General features: G+C 44.4%; 2 protein-coding genes across 9 annotated transcripts; one reads left to right on the top strand and one right to left on the bottom strand.

The window, feature by feature from the left end:
• Window positions 1–1,352: 1,352 nt before the first annotated feature.
• Window positions 1,353–1,802, bottom strand: LOC310707986 (large ribosomal subunit protein eL39). Its single transcript, XM_083505618.1, has one exon. The coding sequence runs from the start codon at window positions 1,694–1,696 to the stop codon at window positions 1,541–1,543; it is 156 nt and encodes a 51-aa protein (XP_083361744.1). The 5' UTR covers window positions 1,697–1,802; the 3' UTR covers window positions 1,353–1,540.
• Window positions 1,803–2,154: 352 nt separating this feature from the next.
• ATG16L1 (autophagy related 16 like 1) lies at window positions 2,155–22,059 on the top strand. Of its 8 annotated transcripts, none has more exons than XM_083505600.1 (20): window positions 2,155–2,319; window positions 2,538–2,745; window positions 3,108–3,201; window positions 4,290–4,395; window positions 5,169–5,242; window positions 6,385–6,636; window positions 7,578–7,643; window positions 9,195–9,281; window positions 10,673–10,729; window positions 10,930–10,977; window positions 11,708–11,810; window positions 12,887–12,992; window positions 13,848–13,918; window positions 15,054–15,125; window positions 16,448–16,568; window positions 17,032–17,137; window positions 17,999–18,148; window positions 18,949–18,996; window positions 20,125–20,226; window positions 20,619–22,059. In XM_083505600.1, the coding sequence occupies exons 2-20, from the start codon at window positions 2,631–2,633 to the stop codon at window positions 20,710–20,712; spliced, it is 1,872 nt and encodes a 623-aa protein (XP_083361726.1). In that variant the 5' UTR covers window positions 2,155–2,319; window positions 2,538–2,630; the 3' UTR covers window positions 20,713–22,059. The 8 variants fall into 8 exon arrangements, 7 of the variants coding, with proteins under 7 accessions (XP_083361726.1, XP_083361729.1, XP_083361728.1 ...); XM_083505601.1 differs by having other exon boundaries at window positions 2,180–2,369; XR_014526788.1 differs by lacking the exon at window positions 20,619–22,059 and having other exon boundaries at window positions 17,999–18,257; window positions 18,701–18,996.
• Window positions 22,060–26,823: the final 4,764 nt, after the last annotated feature.

Raw genomic sequence — 26,823 nt, 5'->3', positions numbered from 1 at the left:
AGGCATGGCAGTGGTCTGAGTCTGTGGGAAGTCCGGCAGACCCTCTTAAGTGGCTTGGTTCGGCTCCACGCCCGCAGTCTGTGAGAGAGGTGTAGGTGGAGCCTCACCATCTGTAAGTGTCTGTTCCGGAGCCACAAGCGCAGTTGGGGGCACCACGGTAGTGTCAAAGTCCCCAACCCTGCGCCTAAGCTGGTCTATGTGCTGGCGCCACAAGCTTCCGTCTTCGAGTGCCACCTGGTACGTGCGAGGTCCCGTGACTCCCACTACTGTGGCTGGCACCCAAGGAATGTCCCCCACAAAGTTCCGGGCAAAGACCTGGCTCCTGGAACAAATGACCGTAGCGCGTTGGCACAGCCTGGGGGTTCGGCCACAGCAAAGTCTGGGTGCAGCCGGTCAAGCGGGGACCTGAGGCGGCGGCCCATAAGCAGTTTGGCAGGACTCTGCCCTGTGGCCGCATGAGGGGTGATGTGTTGCACAAACAAGTATTCGGCGACCCCCTCGTGCTAGTCTCCCTGGTCCAGGTGCCCCAGTGCCTCTTTTGCCAAGCACACCATTCTCTCCTGTTGCTGGATGGATGAAATGGTGCCGTTAGGGCATGGTGGATGCCCCGTCCCAAAAGGTACCGCTCAAAAGTGCCTGATGTGAACTGTGGTCCGTTCTCGGAGACAAGGACATCAGGACACCCATGCGTCGCAAAGAGGCCTCGCAGCACCCGGATGACGGCCTCGGTAGTGGTGGAGGGCATCAGGGCCACCTCCAGCCATTTGGAATAGGCGTCCACCACTACCATAAAGGTCCGGCCGCGAAAGGGGCCGGCCAGATCTATGTGCACCCTCGACTAGGGTGTCTTGGGCATCTCCCAGGTGTGTCCCTTAGCTGCCGGTGGTGCAGGCCTCGATTCTTGGCACACTTGACAGGTGGAAACCCAAGCAGTGATGGCATCGTCCATGTTAGGCCACCAGACATAACACCGAGCCAACGCCTTCATTTCGACTATTCCCGGGTGGCCAACGTGCAGAGCCTAAAGGACACGTTGACGGAGTCTTTGGGGAATCACAACGTGGTCTCCCCACAGCAGACAGCCGCGATGAGCCGAGAGTGTGTGGCTAATGTGCAATGACCTGGGTGGGGATGGAAAAACTGCTTCCTTCTCTTGAGGAGGATCAGTGGAGCAGCTGTCTGGGCTCTGAGCCTTTGGGCGGTGTGGGGAGGGGGTGTTAACTAAGAAGCATGTTTTGAAACGGGGGAAAAGTTGCCCGGCTGAGATGGACAAGGCACAGCTTTCATTTGCAGACGGCCAGAATACGGGCAAGGCAAAGAACGTGTTGAAATTCCCCTATTTCCCCCCCCTCCATCATTCAGTTTTTAATTCATTAATATTTGTAATAACAAATATTTTTACAAAGGGGGGAGACTGCACAGCACAAGACAGAATTCCAGCCCTGATAATGTGGCAGGTTGGTAGGAAGAGACCATTCTGGCGCTTGAGAGTTTGATACAAGATTCAGGGTTGTACCGGTAAGATTGGAGCTGCTTCTCTTTACAGGCCGAGCTTGGTCCTCCTCCAGTGTCTCCTCTTGGAGTTGTACCTGATTTTATTGCCAGTTTTCATGCGGATCCATTGCGGGATGGGCCGGTTCTGCTTCTGCTTCTTAGCGAGAAACCGCTTGATCTTGAAAGTCTTGTGGGAAGACATACTCAAGCTCCACCAACCGCTCACCACAACGGCTACAAACGAAAAGAGCTTGAAATGCCCTATTACGCAATTGTCCACACCCTCAAAATCTGTTTTGGCCCCCCGATTCCCGTCCTAAGATGGCGGCTTCGGAGACGCCTCTTCCCAGGATCCGTTCCCAAGAAGGAGGTCGGGGCACAGACTATTAAAAAAGAAAACAAAAAACGGAGCAGCTTAGGAAAGCCCTCTGCCCGCGGCCATTTTTTTTTACAGAGTCGACCTGCGCATTTGCCAGTCTCTTAAATCCACTCTCCTAAATGAGGCAGAGTCTCAGCAATGCTTGGAGCGCGTGGAGGAGGGAACACAGTGACAGAGAAAATCAGGGTCGTGCAGCTAAGGCGGGACGACGCTGCTAATGTCGCTGAAATGGTCAGTCAGGCGCAGCGAACTAGGATGTGACGTCATTAACCTGCGACTCCGGGGTGGAAGGTCCCTCTTGACGCTATACGACCGGGACCGACAGAGCGCCTGCGGGAAGTTGCCGTGGGGCTGGATGGGGGCTGCGGCCCGGGGGAAGAATGGCGAAGGGCCCCTGCAGAGGAGGGAAGCTCCGCGGCTGCGCCATTCCTCCTCAGTAGCCGGCGGTGAGCTCTTCGGCCGTCCCTCTCCCGCGGGCCGCCCCAGTCGGCTCAGGGTAGCTGGACGCCTCCCTTTCCCCTCCATGCTTTCCCCATCCCGCCGCCTTCTCCTGGCGCTTCCTCTTCGCTTTTCCTTTTCTCGCTTTTCCTTTTCTCTCTTTTCCTTGAACCGACCGCCGCGCCCCTTGATTCATTTTCTCCTCTCCTGGCTGCTTGTTTCTTAGGGCTCGTCGTTTCGCTTTCATAGAGCCCCTCGCAGGGGGGAGAAGGTGTTGCCAGGCCGGCGGCTCAACTCTTGAGGAGGCTGAGAAGGCAAGATGTCTTCTGGACTCAGGGCAGCGAGCCTCCCCGCCTGGAAGCGGCACATCCTGGACGAATTGAGGCGACGGGACCGGCTGCAGAGACAGGCCTTTGAAGAGATTATCTTGCAGTGTAAGTAAAGGTTTGGGTGGCTGCTTGAAAGTCTCCAGCTTAGCCCCAACAGCATACATTGTTCAAAACTGACTGCCAACCAAATGATTGTGTGTGAGAGGCCATAGTGTGTGAGGAAGGTTATTCTTGCAGGATTGTAAGCAACTTGTCATCTGGGTGAGAGTCTCTTGAAATTTTCTTAGTCAGATTGAAGTAGCGAGCCCTGTTTTAATGGCCTTATACTTATAAGAGCATGTATGGAGAATGTTGCTTTTATAATGTTGTTTTCCGGTGCAAAGGTTATAGTAAGTAAAACATTATCATCTTATTGCTGGATTGTAAAACTGGTGGTTTCTTTTGTTTTTAACTGAACTCCTCATTAGATAACAAGCTCCTGGAGAAGTCAGATTTCCATTCAGTGCTGGCTGACAAGCTACAAGTGGAAAAATATGACTTGCCAAGCCGGCATGAGATCAGGTACTTGCTGAATCAGTACAAGTGATGGTTACTGTGTCTGGTGTTGTTCCTTTTCCACCAACGATGGCTATTTGTCATAATGGCTATGTACTGCTTCCAGTATTAGTGAGAGAGTGTTGTTGCATGCATGTCCTTCTAGGGCTTCCTATAGACCTCCGGCTGATCACACTGAATGCAGAATGCTGGAATTGATGGGTGTTTGCTCTGATGCAGCAAGGCTTTTATGTTCTTAATATATGAATATATTTTAGCTCTCTTGTATAGCAGTTATTAAAACTACAGTCATACCTCGGGTTGAAGTTGCTTCAGCTTGAGCGTTTTTGGGTTGCGCTCCGCAGCGACCCGGAAGTAACGGAGTGCGTTACTTCCGGGTTTCGCCACTCGCGCATGCGCAGACGCTCAAAATGACGTCATGCACAGAAGCGGCGAATCATGACGTGCGGACACAGGTTGCATTCACTTCAGGATGCGAACGGGGTTCAGGAACAGATCCTGTTCGCATCCAGAGGTACCACTGTACTGCTAAGAACTGCTATAATGCTCATTGTCTGATCCCTGTACATATTTTCTTGGATGTAACTTCTCAATACCATTGGGCTTACTCCCAAGGAAGGGTACATATTATTTAATATCCAGTGATAGAAATGATACGCTAAATGTGTTGGTAATACTAGGTTTTTGAAAAGTTTAGCTAGTATGATTTTGAGCCATATAGGATATCTATAGGGTATGAAGAGAGAATGGATGTTCACTATATCTGCAGGAACTGCGGGCATTTATCTTGGAGATCAATTCACCCATAGCTAAAATGGTCAACAAAGTACATAAAATCACTGGTGTGACGAACAGGAAAAAAGAAAATCTTGATATGGAGATACAGTGCTCTGCTTATGTAATCTAAGTTCTACATTGAAACATTAATTTTACTCTTTTAAATGAAGTTAAATATGTTAAATATAGGGATAGCCATCTGAAACAAAAATTTTGATAGAAAAATGGATTATGGAAATTGGATAAAAAGTAGTTTGAAATGCTTTGTGAATTAAAAACTCAAAATTTTTCTTTTCTCATCCTCTGGAAAATTCCAGTCCAGGACATGATGGTGCAAGGAATGATTGTCACATGCAAGAAATAGCCCAGCTTAGAATTAAGCATCAAGAGGAGCTGACAGAGCTGCACAAGAAACGTGGCGAGGTTAGGAGCACCCATTTTATCCATGTGTAACATTTCAATACTGTTCTTTTGCAGTGGTACCAGAGGAATTATAGGCTTACTGTGGGATTCAGAAGTTTGAAAACTTAACTTATGTACAGTAGAACCTCGGTTTTCAAACGTAATCCATTCCGGAAGACCATTCGACTTCCGAAACGTTCTAAAACTGAAAGCGGAAGCCTCAGTTCAATAGGGAAACTCAAAACAGAAGCCGCATCAGACGTTTGGGTTCCAAAAAACATTCGAAACCAAAGCATTTACTTCCAGGTTTTTGGTGTTCGGGAGCCAAAGCATTCAAAACCGGAGCTGTTTGAGAACCAAGGTTTGACTGTATACTAATATTGTGACATTGGTTAATAATTACGCAGGTATCTCTTCAAGGAAAAACAATAAAGATACTTAGGTTGTATTCAGCTAACTTTTACTCAGAGTAGACCCATTGAAATAAACAGACCTATGTCATAGTTATAACTTTCGGTAGATGTATTCTAAGTGAAAATTAGTTACATGGGTCTAGCAAATATTCCATATGTTTTCAAAGACTAGAGTAAATATTTGTAATAAATGTTTTAATAAATATTTAATAAATAATAGTACGATTTCAGCATGCATGAAATGTTATGCTAAGTTGGCAGGTGTATGTATACTTGGGTGTTCAGGAAAAAAATGAAACACTGAGGTTAGAGGAAAATCAAACACAAAAAGTAGACTGTATTAATAGTTGCTTTCCCTCAGTAACATAGTTTCCTTCACAGTTGGCCCAGTCTGTGATTGACCTGAAAAACCAAATACAACAGAAGGACAGTGAGATGCAAACGAATAATACAAAGTGAGTAGAACCCATTTACTACTTACAGAATTTGATTTTGGTGCTGGATGCCAATTTTTGGTTGAATTCTCATTGAAACTGAGTGTCTTTGCCCACTTTAGGCTGGTGCACGTGCTCTGCCCTTTCCCGGGGAAGCCAGACCTGGCTGTGGTAACACATGCCTTGGTTACACTGGATTATTGCAAAGTGCTTTACATAAGGCTACTGTTAAGAGTATTCAGATGCTTCAGTAGTCCAGAATGTGGCAGCAAGGAGACTGGTGGGTGGGTGCCCTTGGTATCTTACTACACCTGCCTTGCATGGCCGACACTTGCTACCATTTTGCTTCTGGACTCAATTAAAAGTGTTGGTGACTATTTTTAGGGCCTTAAATGTCTTGGGTCCATCATAAGTGAAGGGACTGACTTATTTTGTACTCACCTGCCTGTTGTCGTAAGAACAGGTGAAGAAGCCCTTATTTATATCCCACATCAGAAGCACGGTCTGTAATAATGTCAGGGGGTTTTCTCAGTGGCCACACCAACTTTGTGGAGCATTTTGCCCTTGTGAAATTTGGATGCCCACCTCTCCTGCTATCACTGGTGGGTGAATACCTTTTTATTCTGACATGTTTTTGCCCTGACAGGTAGCTGGTGGCTTTTTTTAATACTGTGCTTTATCTGCCTGCCTGCCTTTATTTCCTTCGGTTTTGTTATACTATCTAAGTGATCTTTAAGTGTAGTGAGCTACCTGAGTCATGTTTAAGAATTAGACTGGGGTAAAGTAAAGGTAAAGGGACCCCTGACCATTAGGTCCAGTCATGACTGACTCTGGGGTTGCGGTGCTCATCTCGCTTTATTGGCCGAGGGAGCCGGCGTACAGCTTCCAGGTCATGTGGCCAGCATGACTAAGCCACTTCTGGCGAACCAGAGCAGCGCACGGAAACACCGTTTACCTTCCTGCCGGAGTGGTACCTATTTATCTACTTGCACTTTTGATGTGCTTTCGAACTGCTAGGTTGGCAGGAGCAGGGACCAAGCAATGGGAGCTCACCCCATCGCAGGGATTCGAACCGCCGACCTTCTGATTGGCAAGTCCTAGGCTCTGTGGTTTAACCCACAGTGCCACCTAAATAATAAATATATGGGTTGCCTCTCTTAAAGGATTGTAGAATATTTGCAGAAGATATCTGAACTAGAGACAGAGTGCCAGGACCTGCGGAACAAGCTACAAGATCTTGAAAGAGCCAATCAGACTCTTAAGGATGAGTATGATGCACTCCAGATTACCTTTACTGCCCTTGAGGAAAAACTGAGAAAAACTACGGAAGATAACCAAGAGCTGGTAACACGCTGGATGGCAGAGAAAGCTCAAGAAGCTAATCGTCTCAATGCAGAAAATGAGAAAGATTCCAGGTATGATACCAAACCTTTGAGTTGAGCTTAAATATGCAATAGAAGCCCCTCCCCAAAATTTATTTCCCCCAAATGTTATCCCCATCTTTTCTGGGTGAACATAGAAACTCTGTGTCTCTGTGTGTAGATCTCAGTATTTTTTCCAGTAATCCTGGCCACATAACGACTCAATGAATCATGGCGAAGGGCATTTTTTGAGATTGAAGTCGACCTGAATGTAGAGCAATTAAAGAATGGTTTATGTAATACAGCTTGTGTCTGTACAATTGGTCCTCATTTGCATGCATGCTTGTAATGCTAATCTTGTCTCCTGAGTGAAAGCATTGGGTGAAGTTTGGAGCTGGGTACCATCTGATGACACCCAGTTGTATTTCTTTGTGCCATCTGAGTCAGGGAAGGCTGTGTGAATACTGAACTGATGTCTGGGCGCTGTAATGGGCTGGAGGTGGGGCAAAAAACTGAGACTGAATCCTTGTCGGTTGGTATTCTCATGTCCCAGAATTGGACAGGTGACCTTCTGAAAATGGGATTGAACTCTACCTGAAAGAGCAAGTGTGTAGGTCGGGTGCATCCTTGGTTCTAGCTATGTCACTGGTGGTACACGTGGTTTCAGTTGCTTGGAGTACTTCTTATTTGTTTATTTAAACAATTTCTATGACACTTAACTACAAACATCTTAAATGGTACACAAAGATACAATGCAAAAAATGGTGAACATCGGCTGAGCCTCCTTTGGGAGAGAATTCGAAAGGCAGTAGAAATCAATATGACATAGAGATATTTATTGAAGCACTTCTTGATGATTGTGCTGAACTCAGTAAGACAGTTGGGATTTCAACCTCTGATTATTGGACCCTTGATATTTTTGAATCATTTGCACACTCCTTAAGAGAATGTCAGCCAGTGACAGGATTTCCTAGCATTTCTGTTTTCCCTCATAGAAGACGGCAAGCCAAGCTTCAGAAGGAACTAGCAGAAGCTGCAAAGGAACCGCTGCCAATTGAACAGTAAGTCTTCCCTCACCTCATTCTTCCCTAATGTCTACATGTGCCAGTCCTAGGAAGCAGACACAGACCCCACAATGAACATTACTGGTCTGTTCAAGCTTTGAATGTTCTTCATTAAATTTTGACTATAGCATTCTGCGCTTTGAAGTGTGCGGTCAAGTGGGGGGAAAGGTTCTTAATTTTACCTGTAAGAGAACGGAGGAATGCAAAATAAGCTCACAGCTTTTAAGTTGGCAGTGTTGCATTACTTGATTGTAGAAATGGATGAGATAGCTAAGAGATGGGGAGGGTTTCCCTGTGAGGTCAGGAAACTGGAGGTCCCTGCATTGTGAGCATTAGGGAATGCAGTGGGGGACCAGCAAAAAAGGAAGCGGGCGAGCTGTTGCTGTGGTGCGTCTCCTCCTTCAGCAGCCTCTTCGGAAGAGAGGAATGTTCCACTACATCAGGGGTTCTTAACCTGTGGTCCATGCACACCTCTGAACCCCCAGCCAACCATTCTGGGCTATCCTTGGCTTGCTGATTTGAGAGAATTCACAAGGCAGTGGTAGGGAAGAGACCTCAAGCTTCCACATCAAATTGAATTTCCTGCTTTCCTGGAAAGTAACAATCTACTGTTAGTTTATACTTACTACAGTTTTTTTTAAAAAAAAAACCAACCCCACCTACAATCAAAAATATTTGAGCCAGGGCCTTCTCGGCTGCGGCTCCAATCTGGTGGAATGCTCTGTCACAAGAGACTAGGGCCCTGCGGGACCTGACATCTTTCCGCAGGGCCTGCAAGACAGAGCTGTTCCACCAGGCCTTTGGTCAGAGCGCAGCCTGACTCCCTCCTCTGGCAACCTGCACAGAATTTTGCTTAATTGGTTGCCTTCAATTTGATTTAATTAATTTTTATAATGAAATATTTTTAGATTGTGTAACTATTTTACTGTTTGATTATTTGATTGTTGTTAGCCGCCCTGAGCCCGGCTTTGGCTGGGGAGGGCGGGATATAAATAAAATTTATTATTATTATTTTTATTAAATATTGATCTAAATTACTAGTATGTGAAAGCTGATCAGTTCTGTGCTTGAGGTTACGTCGACATAGAGCCCAGATTTGCTTTCTCTCATTTTCTTTTATTATCCCTGGAGTGCACAGAAATCACACTTTGTAAAATGTAAACTATGTATGCGGGCTCAGCTTGAATTTCAAAGGCAAAATTTGACTGAAAGGATGGGTAGAATCCCTCCTTACTTAGATGCTCAAGGCAACTTAGGTTTGGATTGGGCAAAACCAACGCTTCACAGTAAAAATACTCTAAAAATCAACAGGTAATAAAAACAAAAAAAAAACATCAGTGGCAAAACTCTCCTTACTGTTAGGTTAATTATTCCCATAATTCCTTAGTGCGCATAAAGAAGGTGTCTGTAAAAGTGCACTTTCCCTTTAGCCATATAAGGAAGCAAGCTTATAAATTCTGTTGAGGGGGCAGGGAGTTGCTTAGCCCAAATGCCTGAATGTCCTTCAACTCTCAAATGATTCAAAAAAGGCACGGTCCTGTCCTCCAGGGATGACGATATTGAAGTGCTGGCGGATGAAACCTCTGACCCTGCTGATGAGACATCTCCGGTGCGCGCTGTCAATCGAACAGCCAGGTAAGAAGAATGGGGATAAAATAATGGATCCCCTGCCCTGACCCACAAGAAGCTAATAAAGAATTTCAAGGGTGGGGAAAGGAATTGCACATGTCCTTAATGGTGTAGCGGTTTGAGAACTGCTGCTATTGTATCCTGAAAGGGAAAATACTTTTGAGAGAGAGTTGTTATTTCCAGTATGGATGTATTTGTGATTTCTTGGCTAACAAATGCCAGCATCTGAGGAAGCAATGAATGTACTTGAGTATATCTCCTATGCAGTCCCTGTTAGGCTGGAGTTCTGTGTTCCCGTTCATTTCAATGGGAAAAGGTCCTTGAACTATGTCCATGCCATTCAAAATATGAGTAGTTGTGAAACCCTGTGAAGCATCAGAATTGTTTTTAGTATGAGTGACCTCTCACTTTTCCACAAAACCTTTTTTTTAGCTAGGAAGATCTCTTTTTTTACAATATCATTATACTTTAATGGAAGTATCCCAGAACTACAATTTCCTGACTTGTAAGTTCTCCCAGGAAAACAGAGTGTGAGCAGCTGCTGCCTTCTTTTCTACAAATTCCCTTTGCCATGCTGGTTCTTGTTCCTGGAACTGGAGGGAGCACTGCAGTGCTAATGCAAGGGAGGCCAAGAGCTGGCGGTATGGTCAGGTCTGTGGTCCTGTTCCAATGAAGAGGAGGCATGATATGGAGCTGTTGCAGACAGTTCTTCTCTTGACTGAAAGGACCATGGCACAGCTACCTAAATTGGCTCTCACAGCTTTGGAGAGCTGTAATTAAGCCATCACTCTGTGTCTGGGTGTGGCAAAGCCCTGTAATAGTGGCAGCAACTGCAGGTGGAAGGGAAGCAGGAAGCAGGCTGGCTTTAAGTATTTGGGAGACTGATAGACAGAGAGAGTGATGGAGACAGATCTTTATCTCCCCCACCCTTAGTGGGCCAAAGCTCTTATCACAATTTTTATTTTCAAAATAAAAATATATCCTTTTCTTATGGAGCTACTCTTCCAGTTTCACATTCAGCTATGAAAATATTTCTGTATAAGCTCCTCTTGTGGATCATAACCGCCTGATTGCTTTGTTTAGCTCTGAAAACTTATTTCTTAATACAAATTCTTAATTTTATTCTCAAAATCTAAATGGCTTAAACCTCTGTAAGGTGCCTCCTCTTCCTGCTATTAGGCCAACATGAATTGCGCTCAATTCATAATTGGTGATGCGAGCATTTTTATTTCTTCAGTTCCAATGTGGTGACTTTTTTGACTGTCCTGAATTTGAATTTCCTGCTTGAAGTTGGGGTTCGAGGAGAAATGCTCTCCTTGTTGCATGCTGTGGGCTATGTGTGTTTTTGATCTCTGCTTGAACAACAAGATTTAAATCTGTCCTCCCCTCCTCTTTAGTAAGCGACACTCCCAGCCAGCTGGAGGCCTTCTGGACTCTATCACTAATATATTTGGGTAGGTTAGAATACATTCGCCTCTTTTGTTAAATATCGGTACAATTTGCACCAATATTACAGTGATGCAAGGATTGCAAACAGTTGTCCTTATCTCAGCCTTTTTTCTAGCTTCTGCCTCCCTGCCCCCTTTTTTTCTTTTGTTTTCAACTTCCTGTTCCTTACATCTGCTGTGTGCTGACCTCTGATCTTTCCCTCCAGTCTGTCTGAGTCTCCCCTTTTGGGACATCACTCTTCTGATACTGCCAGGTGAAAATTCGCTTGAAATTATTCACACTTAATCCAGCATGTGAGTGAGGGATGTTGAAGTAACTGCCTTGTTTTGATGTTGTTAACTTTAGCAGTGAAAAGACTTCCCTGTTAAAAGGTGCACTTTACCCTCTTAGATGAGGGCTGGGTTAAAAGCGAGAGCAAAATTAACTGTAGTTGCAATGACTGTGCTGTGGCCTTTCATTGTAGTTCCTTCCTGCACTGAGCTGAGCATCCATGTCTAGGTGTAGAAATGCAATGTGAGCTTTTAGACTGAGGAGTATATGCCTTTGCAATTCAGTGGGATTTACTTTATATGGGAGAAAAATAAACATTTCTTTAAAATAAATTGAAAAGCTGCAGGACTTGTCTTAGCAGTGATCTTTGAATTGATTAGTTTTAACTCAGGACTCCATAAGGCTGCTGTAATGTTGGTGAGTCCTTCCCCAGGCCAACAGCAACCTCAAGTTACCATGCCACCCATCAGGTCCACGGGAGAAGCCAGTTGCAAAGATTATAGCAGCCAGGGGAGTCCCAACCATGCAAAGCCATCTCTGTGGGTGTAACCACCCAACTGCTGTTATACCTGAATCGGGCTGAAGTTTCTCTGCCCCTTCCCTCCCATTCTTACCCTATTGTGTAGTCGGGATCATCTCCTTGCCTATAATTTGAAGACACAGCTGGTTCCCAACTGTGCCTGACTATATGCATTGGTTGTGCCCTTTCTCAGGAGACGCTCTTTATCCTCATGCCCCACCCCTCAAGATAACGTGGAGGCACATCCAGGCGCAGGCAAAGAGGTGCGAGTCCCTACCACCGCTCTGTGTGTCTTTGTAAGTATATTTGAGAGACATTATCTTCAGATGTAGAACTTGGTAGCTTAACTTCTAGGTAAATCTGTTTTACTGATGTCGTCATTATGTAATTGTAACCATTTTTGCAGATGTCCCTCTCTTGCTTTCACATCTTCACTCACCGTGCTTGCAGTGGTGAGTGTCCTACCATCCGCTGGTGAGCCCGACCTGTTCCAGCCTGCCTTCTCGCAACTTTGGAGCAGCAGAAGTGGGAGGGAATCCCTGACCCCTCCCCAGCTCCAAAATTGGGAGGAAGGCTAGAGGTTAACCTGGCTGCTGTGCAAAACAGGCCTGGAGCCTAGGAGAGGAGCTAAGTGATTCCCCATGGCAGAGGGAGAGGCAGGGTCCTGATGCCCACCATAATTGACTTGGCTGACAAGGGGAGCCCGAAATTGGGCCCCGGTTTTAGAGTTTTCTAAAACAAGTCACAAACTCGTTCATTAATAGATATTTTGCTGAGGTCAGTGATGATGTCATAAATCTCTGATTGCACTGGTGAATTGCACACCCGCTACTTTCTCAGCTCCCAGCAGCTTTCTGCTTTCTGTCTCCCATCCACACTTTAGTAATGCTGTGAGGTGTTACGAGGCTGCTGACAATATGCGGATAAAGTCAGTGCATGCTGCCAAAGTGTAAGCGGCTTGGCACCGACTGCAATCTGACAAAATGAGTCAAGGAGCCGGTAGTTTTGGGATGTGTCTTAATGTGCATGATCTTTAGTTTTCAAGCTGAGACCTCGTGATTGTGAATGGTGAGAGGAGAAATTCGTTCCATCTAAAAAATAATGGGCAGGAGTCCCCTAACCATCTTAGCTGGTTGAGAGACCACAGCCATTGTTCTAGGGATGTTTATTCTAGAGATCTGGTTGTTATATATGCTTGGTTTCATGTAGTTGAAATCAAACAGGAAAACAGTAGTTTTGACAAATGATCCACTTGGTGTTACACTGTGTGAGTGTGGTTCATGCTTCAAGCTTGCAGTATCTCTTGTAGGCTGGAGTGTCTCTTGATACTATCTATAACTGTTCATGTCCTGTTTCTTTTCCATCCCCCTAGGATGCGCATGATGGGGAGGTGAATGCGGTACAGTTCAGCCCTGGCTCCCGGTTACTGGCAACAGGAGGCCTGGACCGGAGAGTCAAACTCTGGGAAGTTTGTGGAGGTAAGTTCCTTAAATAGGTACAAATGAGCTTCCTCCTAAGATTGATCCCATAGTTGACATCTTCAAAATAATTGTGAAGATCTGCAGCTACAGTGCAGAACATTTGAAAGAGCCATTCTCATATGGTGACTAGGATGTTGGGTTTGGATGTAGGAAACTCATCTTCAACTCCCCACTCAGCTGTGATGATAAATGTCTTCTCCAGGACTGTTTGCTACTCAGAGAAGGGAGAACTCATCATTCCAGTGGGACAGCATTTGCTTTGGATGCAAGAGGTTCCAGATTTGGTCCCAAACATTTCTAGTGAAAAGGCTATTGGGTACCAGAACTGGGAAAGAGTGTCTGTCTTTGTTGTCTGTCTTTCTGTCTGTCTCTTTGACCGAGACTCTGAAGAGTCACTGTCAGTCAGACAGTGGACCAGTAAGCCAGAGGTAGTAGTCTGTCTTGTTTGCAGATCAGCTTCCTATCATCAAGAAAATGTATACGACTGAGTTGTATGTCACTGATCCTGAAATATCAGATCTGTGTCTTTTCATTATGATGTTGCTTTTTTCAAATACTTTCCTTCAATATCTGTATAACAACATCAGAAATCATCCCAAAGTATCCTTCCCTACATGACTTGATAAATTGATTTATTGTGATGGTTTGATATTTTTTCAGGCCATTTTATTGTGTATTTTTGTTGCACCCTGCCCTGACAGTTCTCTGGATGAAGAACTAGTTTTAAATCCTCTAAGAAAATAATGAAATGAAATAAATACATGCTACTCTTGCTTTTGGCTGAATGAAATAGACATGGGTTCAATCTTTTTCCTGCCTCCTAACTCTTGTTTCTTTTTTCTTGCACCACAGAAAAGTGTGAACTTAAAGGCTCTCTATCTGGCAGTAATGCAGGGATTACAAGCATAGAGTTTGATAGTGCGGTGAGTATTTATTATAGCCCTTTTTTTTTGCAACTGTTTCCCACCGCACTTCCCAAACCATGTCTCTGAAATAAGCACAAAATAGATAAGGGAGGAAATGACACAATCGTCCAGAAATAGGTACAAAATTAGAGCCATTTTAGCACTGATTAATACTGTCCTTTTCGTAAGATTGACTTGCTTATGCCTTTTGTATATAACATGCACTGATTTTTTGCCAAGGTATGAAATATCATAGTTTCATAACTCGTGAGGCACATGGCATAAATCTCTGCTTCTTTTGAGATCTAACAGTGTTTTGCTGAGGTCAGTGATGAACAGTAAAAGGTCTGATTTGCCCAGTGGTTTTGCCTCCTTTACCATCGCAGCTCCCAGCATTTTCGCTTCCATCATACTCTAGACATGCTATGATTGGGAGAGTATTTGCTGATAAATAGAGATATGTTCAGTTTGTGTTACTCTAGAGCACTGGGTAGACGTGACTGACATTGTTATCCAACATAAACAGATAATGGAGTTTTTGAGGTATTGGAGCCACTTTATGGGTATATGATCTCAATTTTTTAGCTGAGACCTCTTTTGCAGCAAAACATCTTTCTCAAGAGCTCTTGTCAAGTTATCAGCTGCGGCAGGAAGAAAGTGGGAGAAGGAATGGGGTGGGGTGGGGCACTAAGTGTGAAAAGATGGAGCAGTGGTAGATGAGTAGAGAAAATTGGGTGAGAGGTTCTTTAACTTCGGGTAAGAAGGTGAAACAGAAAGCAGCTTAAAGACAATACAGAATCTTAATGATAAGGGTACTCACTGTCCCAGCATCAAAAGAGGGGACAGGAAGAGACCTAATAGGAGGTCAAGAAGAAGTAGCAGGATATGGCAGTGATCTGAAATAAGATGGTGACAGACGGATACAATATTCCTTTGATGCAGATGACCACACAGGTGGTAGTGGTTCTAGAAAACATTGCTACAACAATGAGAGAACTAGGTCCCCTCCAGTTGGTGGTGGACCAGCGTGGACAGTGGGTTAGGTCGCCTGGAAGTTGTGGTCCATACAACATCTGCAAGACCAGAGGTTCCCCATCCTTGTTCTACAAGAAGAAAGATCATATTGAAAGAGTTTAAAATTGTGTTTCCCCAGGGTTCTTATTTATTAGCCGCTTCAAATGACTTTGCCAGTAGGATCTGGACTGTGGATGATCATCGGTTACGGGTGAGTATCTTTTCCCCACAGGTGTGGCATGTATGCCTGCTTCTCACTTGTCTTCTAAATATCAAAAAGTGTTAGAAATTTGTGTGGATGTGCTGCAGGATTTTAACTGCAGCTCTTGACACCTTTCAAAATTGAGTGGCTCGTTAATCTCTTTTCTGCTTTTACTTACAAAGCAGTCTTACAGTTAACTTGGCAGATGCAGATTGCTGATACGGGTAGAACGTACTGTTTGAGAGATCAGCAAACCAGGAGAGGTTCTGAAAGAGAACCTTCCTGAGAAATTTTTATACTTTGCAGAATTTTGCTTAACATTAATATTAAAACACTGCTGAAGAATGATATTAGCTTTGGTGGAAGCAGACCAGTTCTAGGTTGGTGAACAGATAAAAGTAGCGTATTTCTCCTTTGCATTTTGAAGTTGGTCTTTCTAAGCATAAAGACACATTTCACGTCCATCTCTTTCACTCTCCAGTTTGCTCCCTCTCTGCCATGCAAACTGCGTGCAGATGGTCCAGCTTCCAGCAACTCCAGTTCAAAATCTTCTAGGATAGGATAGCTGCAATAGCCTCCACTGTTAGTTGGAGTTGACAGTAGACTAGAGGCTCGAAGGGACCCAGTAGAAGGAGCTTCATTTAACTGTAAATACTAATATGTGTGAACTTGCGGGGGGGGGGGGAGGCCTCAAGATTCTAGGAATTGCTTCCCTGAAAGACTGTGACTCTATGCTAGAGCACCTGCCTTGCATGCCGAAGGGCCCGAGCTCCATCCCCAGCAAGTCCTGGTAGGGCTGGAGAAGTTTCTTGCGTGAAACCCTGGAATGCTGCAGCTAGTCAGTGTAGACGATACTATGCTAGATAGACAAATGGTCTGACTTGGTATAAGGCAGTTCCCTATGGATCAGACCAAAGTCTAGCTAGACTAGTATTCCTTCTCCAAAGATGGCCAGCCATATATCTCTGGGAAGCAGGACAAAGTGGTGAAAGCCATCTCCTGTTGCATATCCCTGGCACCAGGTAATTTGGGATATACGGTACTCCCACTGAAGGCTTGAGTTTCCATTTAGCAATCATGGCTCATAGGCCCACCCTCTATGGTTGCTGACACCTTACCCAACTAAGAGATGTGGATGCGGTCTTCTATACAGCAGGTGCTTGGCAAACCAGCATTTAGCACACCAAACTAGGATTGTTTAGATCTCAAACTGGGTTTGTGTCTGGGTAACACTATCAGCGTTCTGTTCTTGCTAAATGGTTGGATGGCATGGCTAGAGAGAGTAACTATTGCCAAGGCTTTTCACTAATAGGATGTCAATCTCTTTCTAGCACACGCTCACGGGGCACAGTGGAAAAGTCTTGTCGGCCAAATTCCTATTGGACAATGCGCGCATTGTATCTGGGAGTCACGACAGAACCCTCAAACTGTGGGACCTGCGCAGCAAAGTCTGTAAGGAAGCTATTCCACATATACAATAGCAGTTCCCTTGCTTTTTGTGTGTCTCGCATGGGTTGAAGGGCACAAGAGCAAAATTTTATTGACTTGTTATTTCTCAAAAGTGTACAAGCTTGGTACTGATACCCTTCTATTAAGATTCTGATATCTACTTGGAATCAAAACTAGTTTGTTCAACCATGTTGTTTTACCATAATGCTCAGCAAGAGGGCACCAAATCATCGTTCTACTTGAGATTCTTGTGACAGCGTGAGGTTGCTCACAACATCTTTGGAGCTACTTTGCTTGTGATTAGAGGGGTTGGCTTATGGGGCTGGCATTCTTACTGGTCAGTCACAGTTCTAGTGAAATTGGCTTAAGACAGTAATTGTGTTTGGTGCATGAGTGATGGGTTGAACTGTTTTTTTGCTGAGAGAAGAGTATGGATGGGTTATAGTTGTTGTCTTCTTTTTTTAAGGTATAAAAACAGTGTTTGCTGGCTCCAGCTGCAATGATCTGGTCTGCACAGAACAGTGTGTGATGAGTGGACACTTCGATAAGAAAATTCGCTTTTGGGATATTAGGTAAGTTTGAGATAGAGGATGTGCTGGGGTAAGGGGACATTGAAAAGGCCCTCTGACTTAGCTTCGGTTTATTTGTAATGGGCAGCATGATCAGTGAAGTTCCGCTGCTTCCAGGGCATGGGAGATTCCTTGAGCTGTAATTTATTCAAATAGTTCAGACTGCACAGTTCCCTGCAGGATGTTGCACAGCTGTGTCTGAGTTGTTATTAATGTCAGGGGTTGCATGAAAAGGAGGTGATAATTTTTACTGAAAACAACATGAGCTAGGGAGAGAACCCTTGGAAAATAGATGAGTTTTTCTGGAATTCTCCAAGAAAATTCGTGGATGCTGATCCAATTCTGAATCAAACTGAGATGAGCTCACCTACTACTACTTAAAATACTCCTCTGCATGCATGAAGATTAGAAATATGATTGTCTTTAAATTCTTGCTCACATGCTTGGAAAAACTAATTCTGTTCCAGACTGCGAGTGGTACAGCGCAGAATTTAACGAATCCTGTGTATAGCATGTGAACCATGATATCTGGCTTCCATCCCTTATTATAGTACAGTGGTACCTCAGGTTAAGTACTTAATTTGTTCCGGAGGTCCGTACTTAACCTGAAACTGAAGCACCACTTTAGCTAATGGGGCCTCCTGCTGCTGCCACGCCGCCAGAGCCTGATTTCTGTTCTCATCCTGAAGCAAAGTTCTTAACCTGAAGCACTATTTCTGGGTTAACGGAGTCTGTAACCTGAAGCGTATGTAACCTGAGGTACCACTGTATGCTGCTGCTACCTAGTGAGGCTTTGCATTCTGGGAGCGCTGAGCAAGGCACTCTTAAAAGAAATGCTAACTCTTGTCATTTTCTGTTTTTTAGAACTGAGTGTGTGGTACGGGAAATGGAATTGCTTGGTAGGATTACAGCTCTAGATCTCAACTCAGAGAGAACAGAACTCCTCACCTGTTCACGAGATGACCTGTTGAAGATTATTGATCTCAGAGTCAGTGCTGTCAAACAGACTTTCAGGTGAGTACTGCTTTACAAGTGGGTTGTGGAGTTATAAGCCTGCTGTATGTGTAGCGTTGCTACTAGGACTGCAGGGTTAGCCATGATGATAACTGGCAAAGGTAGTACCGTATTTTTCGCCCTATAGGACGCACCTTTTCCCCTCCAAAAATGAAGGGGAAATGTGTGTGCGTCCTATGGGGCGAATGCAGGCTTTCGCAGAAGCCTGGAGAGCCCCAGCGCCAGCCCCACAAGGTCGGGGGACAGCGGGGAGGTGGAACACCGCCATCCCGCTGTCTCCCGATGTGGTTTGGAGGCTGATGGCGGGGAGAAGCGTGCTTCTCCCTGCTGCTGGCCCCGCAAGCTCTGGGGACAGCGGGGAGGCGCAGCGCATCTTCCCGCTGTCCCCGGACCTGGTCTGAAGGCGGGCGGCGGGGAGAAGAGCGCTTCTCCCCGCTGCCGGCCCCACAAGCGCCGGGGGGGGAATAAAATTTTTTTTCTTTATTTCCCCCCCAAAAAAACTTGGTGCGTCCTATGGGCTGGTGCGTCCTATGGGGCGAAAAATACGGTAAGTAGGCTAGTCTGGTCCAGGAAAACCTCTATTTTGTACATCTCATACTAATATAGAAGCTTGTTAAATCCAGGAGGGATCCAGGTTTGTGTATCTAAGGAGTGCTGTGAGGAGTTCCCTTGTTGTTGGGTTATTAATATTTGGATCTGCAGAGATGAAATGTCAATTATTTAATAGCTGCCCTAAAAGTAAAATGTGAAAGATAGTGTTTTATTTAACCTTTTTTTGTTTTGTTTTGTTTTTCTTCCAGTGCTCAAGGGTTTAAATGCGGGTCTGATTGGAACAGAGCTGTATTCAGGTAAGCAGCAGTGTTGGTTGAACTACAGGGCACTTGAGGGGGATGTGTGATACTTTCCATTTTATGCACTCAAGATCCTGAGTAATCCTCTTTATTAATGTTGCACTTCATGTCCAAGTAACCAGAGTTCCAAAATAATTTTTTATTCTAAGAATTAAGTTATCCAGTTTTAGCTTCAGGACTTTAACTTCCTTGTGTGAATGTTATTATTTTTGCACACGCTGCTTACTGGGTTCTACATAATGAAAGATCTGATCAATGGGTGGTGGTGGTGGTGGTGGTGGTGGTGATGATGATGATAATTGTTGTTTATTTGCACCCCACCCATCTGACAGGGTTGCCCCAGCCACTCTGGGCAGCTTCTAGCATATATAAAAACATAATAAAACTTATTAGCAAAAGTGGAGAGATGAACTTGGTACACTCCCTTCAAGGTAGATAAGGGGTTCTGTGCTTGTATGAAGCTTTGGTCTCAAGATTCAGTTCCCACTGATTAGTTAAGAAGAGGTTTTAGGTTGAGTGTCTCATTAAACTGGACTAATTTTCCTGAAAAAAATATGAATTCTAGAGCCCCTAAGCTAGCTTGCAGTGCTGGTGAGTGGAGCACACTCTAGACAAGAAGAAAGTAATCCAGCACCAACTCTTCATTGCATTGCAACTAAATGTGTGCTTTCCCCCACTTCCCCAAGCTGACAGAAGGGGTGTCCCCATCATTCTATTCCTTTATGACACTTTGCCACCTGGCTAGACAAGCAGCTGTTCTACCTTAGTCACGTTGGCGGGTGGAATTTTGGAAACAGTGCAGATTAATTGCCAAATATCTGCAACATGGGTACCTTGCCGCCTTTCATCTGCTGCAGTTTGTGTTGAATAATTTGTGTTGACACCACTACTATAGTCCTTTCTGACTCTCTGAAGAGAGTCTGTTTAGCTTATGACTTCAAAGCTCTAGTTTAAACTGTGGCTAGAGTGCTGCATTTCTGGGAGGCTTTGGGTGGGCTGGCTTACATAGTGATTTTGCATTATGAGCACAGTATAAATTAGTGATGGAGGCCAGTATCTTGACAAAAAGGTAAATAAATGAATCTTTTTCTGCTCTTTCCCTGAACCAAACTCATGATTCTTCAGCCCTGATGGAAATTATGTGGCGGCTGGCTCAGCAGACGGGTCACTCTATATTTGGAATGTGCTTACTGGGAAAGTGGAGAGGGTACTCTCCAAGCATCACAGGTGAGGCAAGATGATGCTGTCAGAACGCCAGAGATCTTGTGTGATGGTGAGGTAGTTATATAGAAGCCGAAGCTGAAGTTTAACACTCCCTCAGTGATTGGTTTAATGACTAAGGCAACAATCCTAACCCCATTTACCTGGAAGTAAGCCTCATTTAATTCAGTAGGACTTAAATCTGAGTAGACTTAGTTAGGATCACCCCGTAATTCAATGTATCATTGGTATGCATTGAGATTAAGAAATGACATCTGAGCAAACTTGAGTGGCTCAACTAAGTTGCAGCACACGCTTAAAAAAAATGAATCAGCTGAGACTGAATAGCATTTCTTTCTTTAACCTGGACTCTGAGTGTATTCCACAATCTAATAAACTGATTTCATGCTTCGTTTCAGCAACTCAATCAATGCTGTGGCGTGGTCGCCATCTGGAGCCCATGTGGTCAGTGTGGACAAAGGAAACAAGGCTGTGCTGTGGTCTGAATTTTGACGTGAAAGCACAAAAACCAGCATGCCAAAAACCTGCATGGGAGGGCAGTGGTCCGCATCTGTCTGGACAGGGCAGAAGTCCAGTGCCTAACGTCAGGCAAAAGTCTTTTGCTAAACACAAAAGTTTGGGTCTGGGAAAGAGCTGCTGATGCATCAGCCAAGGAAGAAAACCCCTTCCCATCGAAAGTACGTTGCTAGCATTCAACCTCCGTCAAGGATTGACTTCATTGGGTGGAGTCATTTAAGATGTATCATCTCTGCATTGGAAAGAGTTTCCACACCAGACAGCAGTGCCAAACAATTCCTCACTTTCCAGTGGCACTTCAAGCTCTGGAGTGTTCTAGCAGAGTTCCTGTTTGTCCTGATGTTATGCATGTGCTGTCACCTGTGTTCTCTTCTGTGGGCTGGCTTAAGATGCGATGTGAAGGATCCTGAAACATAGGAAGGGTGGGGGCTTAGCTGTAATCTCATATGAACAAGCCCATGACATTGGCAGTTGCGTCGAGGGAGACACTAGCATTTACTAAATCACAGCGCCCTGTATCATCTTAACTTGCCATTGAGGGAATTGTCTGTTCTAGGGTTGTTTTTTTTTCAGAGATGCTGCATCCTCCAAAGGCTTTCCAGGTGGCAGTGGAATGGAAGCATTTTAAGGTGACCCAGTTTGTATTGGGTTTTAATTGTGAGCTAGAATGATAAGCGCTGCTGCTGTGATGAAGAATGTACAACTAGCAAGACTTCGGCACCAAAACCAAATACACGGTTACTTCTGCTGTCCTCCTTGTATTGGAGCCTCTTGAGTGCAGAGGAGCAAAGGTGGGGGGGGGGGGATAGAGCCCTGAATGTAAATGTCCTGGTGCTGGCAAATTCAGATCACTTGCCACTGAGAAAATGTGCAATATTCTTCCTGTGTTCAAGCTCTCTCTCTCTCTCTTTCTCTCTCTTCTCTGCCATGGAGCAGGGTGGGTGGCTTGTGCCCCTCGGCATTCAAATGCACAATATGGTTTGGGGAGGGGCTAGCTTGTGGCACTGAACATTGATGCAGCCAAACACTTTTTCCACATCCAGTGGGCTGTGAGACAAGCCACCAGCATTTAATTGCCTTTTAATTTGCACTTTATAATTTTGCTTCCTTCCTAAGCTTGTTTTTGTAGGGAAGTATTTGTATTGAATGGCAGAGGTGAGCAGGAATTATTCATGTCTGGGGGTTTTGCCAGGGGACCCCTCTTGTTTTGACAACTTCTGCAGAGGAAAACAGGACACGGGACAAAAATCTTATTTATTGTATTAATCCGCCCACTAGTACTTGACCGGTTATAAATAAACCTGTGTCCTGCTTCTAAATCCACACTGCTTTCCCTTTCTTCTGTTATCCAGTTTGGGCAGGGGAAGTGTAGAAAATTATCTGAGCAGATGGCAGAAGGCTTTCTCTTAAATAGTATATCGTGGCTTGCAAATCTGTGGTGGGATACCATGGTGGTGGGAAGCAGGAAGCTCTTTACATGTGGGCTCTGATTGTTGCTGCTGACCGTTGTGTCTTGCTGCTGTTGGAAGGTGGTGGAGGCAGAAGAAGGGATGACTCAGGTAATTTTCACCTGAACGTAACAGCCTAGCTAAGCATTCTACCCAGGAATCTGTCTGTAAGGAGGTCAAATGAGTTTTTTGTTTAATACTGTGAAGGGGGAAGCTCATATCACAGCTTGCAGAGGTTTAGCATCATTTCAGTGTAGTCCGCACACATTGTGGCTCTCTTTAATTTCTCTCCCTCCTGTCTACACAGCTGATATTTAACAATTGGCACAAATTCATGACATAGTTCAGGTCTACTGGAACAGACAATTCCACACACAGAGCCTGGAGCACCTTCCCTTGATCCAAACCTCTACGAATTGGAGCTCAGCAGGTTTCCATAGCAAAGCTGCCGAATTATTTTCACATCCTTTCCCAAAGACCATCAACATGGCAGTATCCAGAGTAAAAGCTGCTCACTGCAAAAAAAAAAAAAAAAAAGGTCGAGCTGGTCTGTAAGTGAGGTTGGTGGGCACCTGACTGGTGTCTTCTCACAGCAGGAGTTCCATATGCAGCAGTGGCTAGGAGTGGAGAGAGTTAAACCTGGTAGAATTTAAACCCTCCAGGTTGAGGAAGGGCTAGGAACAGCGGGGGAACAAAGTTGCTGCTGTGGACTCCCACAGTGTGACTCCTTTGTCTTTTCACCTGCTTAACAGGCTGCCTGTTGCTTCTCCATTGTGCACAGAGCCCTTAGCGGCTGCGCAGTAGTAAAGAGAATGCCAGTCTCTCCCCTGCAATGTTTCATGCCGCTGCTGAGAAACATGGGGGTGCGGTTGGGGGTTCCGTCGTCCTCCTGCTAGAGGAGGAGTGGGAACTTTGGGCCCGAGAGCCTAATTCCACCAGGATGTCAGGCGTGGGGCAGGTGAAGAAGCAGTCACCTGGAAAGACCCGTGTACTCAGTGATTGTCAGGGTTTGCATTGCACAGAGCCCTGCAAGCCCTGACAACAGACCTGTTACAATGTTAGATGGATTTAACAAAATATCTGCAGTTGCCTCCTTTCCACGGAATCTATGTTTGGTGCCTTGACGCCTCCTGTAGAAAAAATCTGACATCTGCATATCCTGGCTAAGAAAGCATCAACACAGAATGCTGCCTCAAACCGTTGCTCCGTCTAGCTATTGTACACTGACTGGTAGTGGCACTTGGGGGTTTCGTGTGGTTGGGTGGGGGCTCTCTCAATTCTAGCTGGGGTTGCCTGGAATTGAACCTTTGACCTTTTGTAAGGAAGGCATGTTCACCACCACTGAGCTACAGCCCTTTATCATCTGCACTCTGCATAGTTGACCTTGGGGATCTAGCAAATACCCAGGACAGTTCCTAGTGCTGAATCAGTGGGATGAAGGATTACTTAAGGATTATGCATTGTTTCCAAAGGAGGAGAATGGTGCAAGCAGAGGTGGGAGTGGTGAGGTGTAATGTAATAAACAAGGAGGCTTAGTCTTGTGCTACAAAACTGAGGATCTAGTGAAATGGAGGCCCAATGCAACCTTCCATAGGGAGAGTTATGATTATACGTCCTGCCTCCACACACCACCTCACTAAGGAGCTGCAGCTTTCATTTTAGAGAAAGTTAAAACTGGAAGGGGATACTGAGCATATTTTATTATTCAGTATTATTGTTTAGCCTTATTATGATTGAATTTTAAATTATATTAAATACCAGCAACAAGCCTTGGAATAAAACTCAGAAGAATTGAGGTCTGCACAAACTTGAATGCTTAGGAATACATATGTCAAATTGCTCCCTCCCTATGGAAATTTTGTTGTTTGCACTAATTAGGAGGAGCTTCCCTCCCCACATCCCCGGGCTCAATACATTTTCGCCATGAGTTAAGTCATATTTGCCTTCCATAGAAGTGTCGTGAGCCTTATGACACGGGGGGGGGGTTTAAAGTGAAAGACTCCTTCAAAATAATCTTTGAACATTAATGCCACTTCCAATTTGTTTGCAATACAAAATACTACTCCAGCCACTGAAAAAATGATTAAACTATACATTGATGAGCTTAACGTGTACTTCTCAGATATGCCATCCTCCTTATCAATCATCACTTTTGGGTTGCTAGCTATTATTCAGCTAATCCCAAATAGAGTGAATTATATTTTTACAGTTTCTGTGCATTCTGTTCCTCAGAATGCTTTACACTGTCCCAAGCAGTCATAAATACAGTGGTACCTCAGGTTAAGAACTTAATTCGTTCTGGAGGTCTGTTCTTAACCTGAAACTGTTCTTAACCTGAAGCACCATTTTAGCTAACGGGGCCTCCCGCTGCTGCCGCGCGATTTCTGTTCTCATCCTGAGGCAAAGTTCTTAACCCAAGGTAATATTTCTGGGTTAGCGGAGTCTGTAACCTGAAGTGTATGTAACCAGAAGCGTATATAACCCAAGGTACCACTGCATTAGAAATTAAACATGTCACTGCAACCTCTTTTAGCGAAAATTTGGGCCGTTATTAAAGGTGCTTTAGTAGATTGCATTTCTAACCAGGTTGTGAGGTGGATGCGCACCTTCATCCAGAGGGGGCACTTAACTGGGACCACATGAGATGATGTGGGGTGAGGAAGAAATGCTGTCTATGCTGAGCACACCCAGATCTATTTTTGTAGTTCAGCTTAACGTGCACAGCAGCCTCCAATATGCACGTGCAGAAGATGTATTTCAGAATGTGCTCTGTTGCTCCCCCCTTCCTGGCCCATAGCTAATGACAGTCCCACACATGTGCAGCAGTTCTTTGCTTCCAAATCCACTGTTGCGTGGGCAAACTGATAGCTATATCAAGGAGGCTGCAGATGATTCAAAATGCTCTATCAGTTATTCACAGAGAAACGTGCCACATTCATTTCCAATATATACTAAAAACAGTTCCTGGGTTCTGTCACGTTCTGCTGTAGCAGCCTATCAAGACACAAGAAATGGAATGTATTGTAGGCTTAGCACATGGAGCCTGACTTTGCTCTCCATAGCACCCACTGAGTTGTAAAGGAGAAATGTTCTTACTGTTCTAGTCATATTAGAACAGGGAGAACACAGAGCCATGAGGTACATAATAGTTCTTGCCCTCATGTCCCCACAAACACACTGCTTTACTTTCTCTCATATTAGGTAGGTGGCTGCTATCCTCTCATATGTGGAAATGAAAAATGCTGTAATTAATGGGAGACAGCATTGGAGTGAGATGAAATTAGCCATTCACATCTGACACTAGATGACTCGGCCTCCTTCAGGCCTTACTTCCCTCTCCCTGAGGGCTTCACATTCCTCCATTTTTATGTCTGCGTCTGAAAAAGGTTATTGTATGCATATATACTTAGCACAATTTTTTCATTTCATAATATCCAAAAGGCATTGCACCCTATAATTAAAAAGTATCACTTTGTTGGAAAATTCAGTAAGTGTATGGCAAAGCACTCAAAGCCATTGGCCTAGCTTACATGTCATAGTTTCTTATTGCAAGCAAGAAAATGTGCGGGTTTCTGAAGTGAATATTGTGGCTGTTTTGCTTCTCCATCCTGCTGCTGCTGCAAGCTTAGTGTTGCAATTTAAGACCGACTTTTGATTTGGAACCTTCTGCACGGAAGGCAAATTCTCTTACCACTGAGCTATAGCCTTTCACCAGTCGTGTCACAAAGACTTGTGTTCTTTGCTTCCTGTTTAAATCCTCCTAACCATGAGCCACTAACCCAAAACATGGGAACAGACCTGGGTAATGTGGCCACAGTAAGACCAGAGGAGGTGCACAGCAGCTATAATATTTCATCTAGGAACTGACATGTTTGCTTGCTCATACTAAGCCATGTTTCATAACGCCATATATTGGTTCAACCATTTTCCATATGCTACAATCCTGACACATTTTCAGTATCTGGAATACAGTATTCCAGGAAAGTGTGCATAAATGGCAGCTTTAGAGATTGGAGGTTAGATTACACCTGACTGCACTAGTGAACATTGTGCTAGGTTTACAATAATAGCTACTAGGCAGTGGCCTAGTATGTGGGGAGAAACTTGATTCAGTTTGCATTTATAGCCAAATTTATCAAATTCATATTTTCTGAAACAATAACCAAATCATGGTCATCCTTCAAAATTCACACTTATCCAGATGTTATGATGCAGTTCTCCAATCAAACAGTGTCCACAAAAATACATGCATTATAGGCAAGTGTGCATAAAAGTGAAAATATGTGTGAAAATAACATACAAAGGTATCTTGTATTGGGGGAATTGCTTGCATAAATTTGTACATAAATGTACATAAACATAAAAATATGTTTATTAGGAGAAATTCACCAAAAAATGCAAATAATTTTCATGAAGATATATTTTTTTCCATAGCAAACTGCTGCAGAAATGTGGATAAATCAATTTAAGATTGGAAAAATGAGAAACGCAAACAAAATAGGATTTTTTGGTTTGGGGAGATGGTAGTGAGGCACATACAGTTCTATAAGGTGCTTGCATTTTATAAAGGCATGCTATAACTATTACAGAATTGGTAATACACAAACAAGTGCTTATCTTTAGCTCATTAGCAGGCTGG

This window comes from Podarcis liolepis (genome assembly GCF_965112155.1).
Source record: "Podarcis liolepis genome assembly, chromosome: 5".
Classification (NCBI taxonomy): Eukaryota; Metazoa; Chordata; class Lepidosauria; order Squamata; family Lacertidae; genus Podarcis; species Podarcis liolepis.
The sequence above is the reverse complement of the archived record's forward strand: the minus strand, read 5'-3'. Positions and strand labels throughout refer to the sequence as shown.